Source organism: Haplochromis burtoni, unplaced genomic scaffold, assembly GCF_018398535.1.
Source record: "Haplochromis burtoni strain Fernald_Lab_line unplaced genomic scaffold, NCSU_Asbu1 Contig_427, whole genome shotgun sequence".
NCBI classification, from domain to species: domain Eukaryota; kingdom Metazoa; phylum Chordata; class Actinopteri; order Cichliformes; family Cichlidae; genus Haplochromis; species Haplochromis burtoni.
The window spans coordinates 157,525-165,918 of record NW_024582788.1 but is presented as its reverse complement, the minus strand read 5'-3'; the positions used below and the strand labels follow the sequence as shown (position 1 = coordinate 165,918).

Below are 8,394 nucleotides of genomic sequence, written 5' to 3'. Positions count from 1 at the left end.
GTTTGTAGCCTCGCTACCAAACCAGCATTTCATCTCCGATGAAGTTACCCCAGAGAGAAGTAAAGCAAGTGTGTAAGTTCATCTCTGAATGTTTGTAAAGCATTCCAGCGTTAAGCTTAACAACCGATATATGGAGCGACTGCGTCTTCTTGCTGCTACTTCAATCATGAAACTGATCAATGATCAGCTGATCGGCTTTTCTGTCGAGTCTGTCTCTCTTGTTTGTTTATTGCTCACTTCGCGCCAGAAAGAGGAAACCAGCGGCTGAACAACAGCAGCACGTTTAAGCTTGATAAGCTGTTGTTAGAATTTATTTAATATTACTTTCTACACCAGGATCTTTTTCTACGCAGCTGACGTAACTGTGCAGGGGCGGATCTAGCAAAGTTAGCCAATGCAATGGTAACTTATTTCCATCCATCCATTCGCTTCCGCTTATCCTTTTCAGGGTGCGGGCCTGGAGCCTATCCCAGCTGTCATAGGGCGAGAGGCGGGGTACACCCTGGACAGGTCGCCAGTCTGTCGCAGGGCTAACACACAGGGACAGAACACACTCACATTCTCGCACATTCACACCTAGTGGCAATTTGGATTATCCAATTAACCTATCCCCACAAGCTGCATGTCTTTGGACGGTGGGAGGAAGCCGGAGTACCCGGAGAGAACCCACGCAAACACGGGGAGAACATGCAAACTCCACACAGAAAGACCCCGGCCTGATGGAGGAATTGAACTCAGGACCTTCTTGCTGTGCGGCAACAGTGCTAACCACCGTGCCACCGTGCTGCCCGTACTTTATTGTCCCTAACGGGAAATTGATTTGCAGTATGTCCGTACAAACAAACAAACAGACAACCAACACGTCACCTCACCAAGAGCCCTGTGTACAGGAGCTGCATGCAAAAAGATATTTTGTTAAAAGGGTTGGCGTAATAAGCAAATGCTTCAGCCAATACCTTTTGATTAGCCTTGTCTCATGCTTTCTTGCTTTGTGGTAGATCTTTGTTCTGTTTTCACTGAGATATTTGAATGCTAATCAATAAAAATCTAATCAAATCAAATAATATAATATAAGCCTGATAAAACAACCTAGATTTTTCATCAAAAAAGTGCAATGTGCAATGGCAACAACACTTATGGTTTAGTGTTATTAACTATGATAATAGCACTAGGTACAAAAGACAATCTATGTCTCTTTGTCTTCACTGCAGGCACTTTATAACGACGACCTGATGGAAGCAGTTGAAAATCATTAAAGAGAGGATGATCTGAACACAACAGGACAGAGGTTGCCTTCCTCAGCACCTGCCTGTTATAAAAGTCCACAAGCTGGACCTGAGACCTCCCTGAAATCTTGCCAGCCACTTTAACCAGGTTGTTAAGTCTGGTCTTATTATTCAGGGACATATTACCGTACCAAGCAATGATAGAAGGTAAACATGATCTCCAAAAAACTCGTCAGGCATATACAATTTCAATAAAACCATGCGAAATAAAAAACCCATCTTCATTAAAAGAAGTTCCACAAAGCACCACATCTCTCTTCACATTTTTGGTGGGCCGGTCTCTAGTCAAAATGCCCGGGCCGATTTTTTGTCCCAGTCCAGCCCTGGTTTCAGGTGAGCTCATTGTGAAACCTGGCCCCACCTTATCATGCAAATTCCTGAGATCAGATGGCCCAGGATGTGAGTGGGCGCCTGGACTTCTTGAAGTCCAGACGCTTTTCTTTCCAAGCTCCTTAGACTACTGCTGTATATGCTTACAGAGTCAGAACTTTGGTTCTTAAACCCTGTTCACTGCAGTGTAGTTGCATTAGAAGATCTTTATGTTCAAAGGAACAAGTGACTTTTAACTGTAGTTTTTTGAGAAATAACCACCTGCAGGTGAAAACAACTCGTTCCTCTGCTGTCTAAACTCGTTTTAGCGCAGCACAGCCAAAATGCTGGATGGCTGTTGAGTCAAATGCACTCATTCTTTCTGTGTTTACTCAGTTTGTAACAATTGCTAGCAAAGGGACTATACTTCTTGTTAACCCTGCGATACAGATGCATTAGCCATATGTAACCAATGCTGTACAGCAGGCTGGGTTCTTAGTGGTTTATCACTGAAAATTACACTGGAAATGAGCTTTGATTAGATTTATGTCATAATAGATTGTGATTACCTGACCTGAATATTACGATCCTTATACACAGACTAATGCCCCACACTGCTGATTACAGTGAGCCTGAAGCTCAGGGCTGATGCTAGCTGGCTGTACCTGACAACACTGCTTTGACGATGGGGAGCTCTGCATATGTAAGGACACAGTGTAGAGTAATAGTAATGTGGCGGGACTTGAAGTTACTTTTACAGGTTTCCTAACTAAAAACTGTAACAGCTGTAACATAAATAATCTCCAAATGAATGTAAGAAGAGCTGAAATTTTGCGTTAGGTTAATGCACACGTGTAATGTGACAGTGAGTCTGACAGACACCACCGGGACTTTCAGTCCAACGAGAGGAACTTCATCGTTAGCAGTAACTCTCACAAAATTAAGGAAAAGTTGTTTTTCATATATATAATTAAATTCCTGTTGGTCTGTGGTGGATCGTCGTACACGAGGCTGACATCTGATGTTTTTCATGCGCTATGAGATAATCATCAAAATGAAAACAGAACATATGAAAGTTTTCTTGTTTCTATTAAATGACATAAACCAAATCAAACAGGATCCAGTCGCGTCTCATCTTCCTGCTGTTAAAGAGCACTTCACTGTTAACGCTGTCCCCGCTGTGGTGTCAGGGCTGGAGGTGAACTCAAACGACATGCTTCCTTTCCTTGGAGGATCATTTCCCTTCCTTCTCTCCTTAACACCTTGTCAGGGAGTAGATTAATGCCCTGAGGGGGTTCTTTCAGGCACACACCGAACACTTGTGTAAGAGTTGAATTATCAGGTTAACCATACGCCAGCTGGTCTTTAATGCTACAGGAGTGCTTTAAACAAGAAGAAAAAGGCTGCAATTATCACATCACAGTGAGGGAATGTGATTCTCATGGAGACAATAAAGGTTTGAAGGCGCTCGTAGAAGCAGATGCTTCTCTATTGTACTGGTGGCAGGAAAATACGGTTGGTTAGTGTTGCTACAGGAAGACAGACGTATGCGTGTTGTAAACACGAGCATTCATCTCCATCTACTCCGTCCTGCTACTAAAGCGACGCGGAGACTAACTCAATATTTACCTCTTACACGTCTGCTCCTTCCTCTGTCAGCAGGGTAATCGCCAAGAAACACTTCCAAGAAATTAGCAGCCACGTCTGGAGGAACAAAAGGCTGGAAAGATTGAATTTTGTCCCCATCAGTTAGAGTTTCCATTTACAGATTAATGATGTGAAATAAATCCAAGCTCAAATTTGTGTGGGAACGTCAGCCTTTTCACACACAGGAAAAATTCCCTGCCGTCATCCTCGCTCAAAGTCTGTTGATGGACTGAAAGAGGAGGACAAGCGATCTGGGGCGAGGTCACCTGCCCACCCACACACTCTCATCCCGCCCAGCACCTCCACTTTGGTAAAATTATAGAGTCAGACTCTGAAATGAGGAGTGAAAGGACATTTACATTTCCTGCTGATCTTTGAGGACTCCTCTGACCTGAGAACATGGGCTCGTAGCAATTCCACGAGTGAACAAATTTACACTGATATTCTGGCTTTTCTGCAATTTTTCACAGTTTTCAGAACTGGAACAATTCTTATCTCACCACAGAATTATGATAGAATTAGCGTATCAGTACAACATAATTAAGAAATGTATGTTTGCCTTATCACCTGCTGTTACGGCAAACTTTGTCTGATGAGTTGTTGTGCGAGGCAACAACTCTGCTTTCTTTATTTAAACATCAACCTCATGGTGGTCCTGCAGACGCTGAAGAGGAGGAATGATATAATGGTGAAAACGGACTCTGCTGTTCTCTTTTTAGATGGACGAGCTGCTGCGTGAAGAAGGCAGAGTCTGATTCAGCTTACTGACGAAAGGAAAAGCAAACACTCAAACATACTGAGGGGAAATTTATCAATGAGCAGGATGTGTGGTGAATATATAACAGCAGCTCTTATTGTTCTGTACAGACGCGGTACGATAAATGCTCGAAGCACAGAAATCTACTTTGTGCTTACATGTTTTCACCAAAAAAGATAAAAGCATATTTTCCCTCAGCTGTAGGTTATATCTAGCCTAATATCAGCCTGTGGGCGGAGCATTTGTGCCTGACTTACGGACGCCTTCAGAGCCTCCGAGGATTATGGGTGAAAAAGCTAAAGGGCTGTACTGGATGCAACAATCGTGCCGTGGTGAGGATATTCAGTTTCCAAGTGGCACTGCAGGAGCCTTCACCACCTTTCTATTTGCCGATCTTCTCTGAGATGATTTTGTCCCCGGTTTAAAGACCAGTGGTTGTTGACATTTTGGATATTATAAATGCTGTAAAAACTTACAAATGTGGGAAAACCAACTTCAGAAAGAAATAAAAACAATATCAGCTAACAGATATTCAAGTCCATCCAACCTCTCCAGGGTGGCGGGTGCTGGAGCCTATCCCGGCTAGCACTGCGAGGCGACAGGTGGCCAGCCTGTCACAAGACTGAGACACAACCACTCACAGCTGTGGGGATTCAAACCCAGGACGTTCTTGTTGCTGTGCTTACTGCGCTGCCTGTATTTTTTCAAAATGTATTTATTTTAAATAATGCTAAGAGAAATATTAATCTTGTACTAACATCAAGATCACAGTGTGTTGAAACAAATAGTTGTATTAAATCCACAGATGGATGATCAAGTAGTGCCGCTGGTGTCGCAGAGAGAAACAAGCTGGCATCAGAGCTTTGACACAGCAGCTGCAGCAACAATGGACACCAAGACAAAATGCTCTTTTTGAAAGGCTGATGAAGGAGGTGTGAGGAGTGGCGCTGGCATTGCAAAATATCACAATACTGTCAAGCAGAACTCTGATTCACGTCCACAGTGGGAGCCTCGTTTTAGCACTGCGTTTTTTTATTTATGTTTCTTTTTCATTCACTGTGGTTACAACAAACAGCTCCATTACAACAAAGTGGACCTAATTTATCATGCCTTTTTCTATACATAATATATGCATGTAACAGAAACAATATACTGTTACTGTAAAAGCTTCGTTTCAGACAGTTTTCTTCTCTATCTGTGGCTCTCTGATGTCAAACACATCCCATATGATTGATGTAGTCTTCTCATGATAGTACTATCTGCCTTACATTTATGAGACAGCGAATCAGAAGACAGTTAGTTAAAAATGTCAGACAGTGCATAAGCAGAGAGACTGCACAGAGTCCCAGCACGACATAAACAAGGTTTCATTTGAACTGTAAATTATGCCAGGTCACTCAGGTACGAGTGGAGGAAGAATAATGTGATACTGACACGTTCCTTTAACCACACACAGTGAAACATGATGCCGTTCATTTCTATGTGACAGATTTGAGCCCTGGTTTATGTGGCCTCAGCTATGAGCACTTCAGGAGCTCTTCCAGCCCCCCTGACCTCTAACCACACCCTGAACAGTGATGTCAGGTCAGATGTTCGTTGCCCTGACACTTAGATCAAACCTCGCCAGAGCGCTTTGTTCCTGCGTCGCTGTCTTTGTGTTTAATTACCCTTCAAATCACCTACATCACTCAAACCTGTGCAGCAGCAGCATGCTGTCTGAGACATCCTGAAGACTGTGAGGCATCATTTCCATTTACACAACATGACATCACAACTTGCTCATATTCCCTCTTACAGCACATCAATCAGCCAATGAGGGAACAATTTGCCCCAGAATATACCAGCAGCCTGAGGCGAGCTTACCACAGCTCCTGCTCTGAAAGCAGACAGGCAGCTGTTCCAGATGTGGACTTCTGCAGAGAGACTGAATGAACTATTCCCAAACTTTTGCTGATTGATTTATAACACCTGAGGGCAGCATGTGCTTGTCTGGGTTGGTTCTAACATCTTGGTGTTGCACATTCAGTAAACAACAAGCCTCGTGAGCCGGGTGGTTAAATCCTTTGATTTCACATTGTGCTCGAGTCTAAAATAACTAAAAGATGAGCAGAAAGGAAAGATGAAGATGCCACATGTGGCCTATAAGTTGACATCACTATTATTCCCAGCACGAGGCACTGCTCTAATTTTAGAAAAGATGAAAGTCCCACACATTTCTTTGGAGCAGTGCTGAGATGCAGTTTATTAGAAAAGGCTGGCTGTGATCTAAATAGTGTCAGTGATGGAGTGATATTTCCCAAGCTGGGGCCGATAAACAGGAAGCACTGAGAGACAGATACAGGATACAACACTGCTGCTATGAATATCCACCCTGTTGGCACCTTGTTTGATCATGACTGGAAAAATCTGCTTATTTTTAAAGTGGCATAATTAAATCTGGAAACCAGCAGGATTCACTATAAAGCAGTGGGTTCTTCCTATTCACAGTAAAGCTTTGGTTGCAAAGAAAACACTTCAGGAGCGCAACGCTCACATTTTGGGGGAGGTGGACAAGTTTCGAGACAACTTGCCAACTTGTGAATTTGACTCATGCAGTGAAACTGTGGAGCTACCCTTAACAGCGTGAGCTGCTGTTTGTTTCTGTGAATGAAAGGCAAAGAGTTAGCAGAGTGGAGCTCATTGTGTGTTTTGGAGAGCCTCAGACGCAGCGGTGCGCTCTTACCCTCGCCGCCCTGGATGAGTAGGGGTCCTCGAACAGATTCCAGATTACCGGCTGCCACTTCCTCCACAGGCTGACATTCCCGTCGGCAGCCACGTCCTCGATGCCGAGTCTCTTCCCTATCTCGTCGTCCTCGTCTCCGTTGTCCACGTTGAGCTCGAACACGTCCAGAGCCTCCTCCGCGTCCCGGTGCTGTCGGTATGTCATCCAACAGCAGGGCTCCACGTCCGTCTCATCGATGCCCCAAAAGGAGAGCTCCTCCTCGAACAGCGGTCCGCACACATCCGCCGGGCAGTGAAGCTTGCCGGTGCGGTAGTAGTTGAGGACGTAGGCGAAGACGCCCGGGTGACGGTCGAAGAAGTACTCGTTGGTCCGCGCGTTGTACTCGATGAAGCCGGGGACTTGTTGCAGCTGATCCAGCACGGAGTCGATGTCCGAATCGGAGGCGAGCAGGGCCAGTCGCGTCCCCGGCAGCGTCTTTAAGGTGGTTTTGTAGGTCTCGTGCCTCGTCCCCCCGACGTTGAGGATTATCCTCTCGTTGTCGTCAAACTTGCCCATCGCTCTGTATCAGACATGACTTGATGAAAGCGGGGGAAGTTGGCGAATGCAGTCTGAAGGTTTAACAGCGAGCCTGATGCGCACACACCCACAGCCCTGTTCACAAAAGCTCCGGGATTTTGGCCGCCGTGCGCAGCATCTCCGATTTCACTCACCCGTCGCTGTCGTATCTTTTGGGGGGGGCGAGGAGGACATCCATCTTTTGTTGACGGATATTTCACAGAGACATAAGGAGTCTGTTTGTATCCCGCTATCTGCTCAGTCGGCCGGTCGGTCAGTGCTGGGAGTGATGAATGATCTCAGCCGGTGGCTCCAAACAGACTGAGCTCCTCATGCCGTTGCGCGTCTCCGGCGTCCAAGACGCACAGCCGCTCGTCATCGTCGGGCTCGTTACTTAAAATGTGTAACGTGTCGACACCTTACATATTATCACATGATTAAAGTCACCCATTGTGGCACCGCCTCACTCTTTGCTTCAGAAAATCAGGACGTTGATCTGCGCCCGTCTTCCGTGCCGTCACGGTTTGGACTCGATCAAAGAATCTGAAGAGGAAATTTCCACCCAGGAAAGAAAAAGAGCCTCCAGGAGGCTCCAGTTTCAGCACAGATCGCACAGCTCGCTATGAGTGATGGTTTAAATACATCTACGAGGACTTCATGTGTGTTCATGCAGAGGCAGCACCACAGAGACACCTGTTGTAAAGGTTTGCCTATAAATGTGTGCAGATGAATGAAATACTGACCTTAAAGAAGACATCTGTCCTCCTGACAGCACATCACACGCACAGTAGCGAAAACACGTGACAGTAAAGTATTAGTTTAGTCATAACGCTCAACTAAACAGGAGAATAACAGGGGCCGACACACAGACAGTAATCATGTAACCAGGGCACCGATTAAAGCTTTAGTGCGTAAAGGGCAGGCTGGGACGGAGGAGCTGATCCGTCCTCTGCCACCACAAAACCAAAACTGTGTTAACAGTGGCAGAAGAAGCAACAACAGCTGCCTCTGCATTGTACAGGTGGTGCATTACAAAATCTAGCTGGACAGAGACAATTATGGCTCAGATACTGAATAAAACCTGCATAGAAAGTGTTTGTTTACAGCAGCACTTAGTA

The 8,394-nt window shown here is 45.2% G+C and overlaps 1 protein-coding gene across 4 annotated transcripts in view; it reads right to left on the bottom strand.

Annotated features, from left to right (window-relative positions):
• kcnc2 (potassium voltage-gated channel, Shaw-related subfamily, member 2) overlaps positions 1 to 8,141 on the bottom strand; it is a 124,454-nt gene extending 116,313 nt beyond the window's left edge. For 2 of the 4 annotated variants that reach the window (XR_006052852.1, XM_005944954.3), the window contains exon 1: positions 6,722 to 8,141. Coding sequence is in view for 3 of the 4 variants with exons in the window: in XM_005944954.3 (XP_005945016.1) it covers positions 6,722 to 7,276 (555 nt within the window). In the remaining variant the exon portion in view is untranslated. The remainder of the gene's footprint in view (positions 1 to 6,721) is intronic. The other 2 variants (XM_042213218.1, XM_005944955.3) reach the window with 2 other exon arrangements.
• Between the last annotated feature and the right edge of the window lie 253 nt (positions 8,142 to 8,394).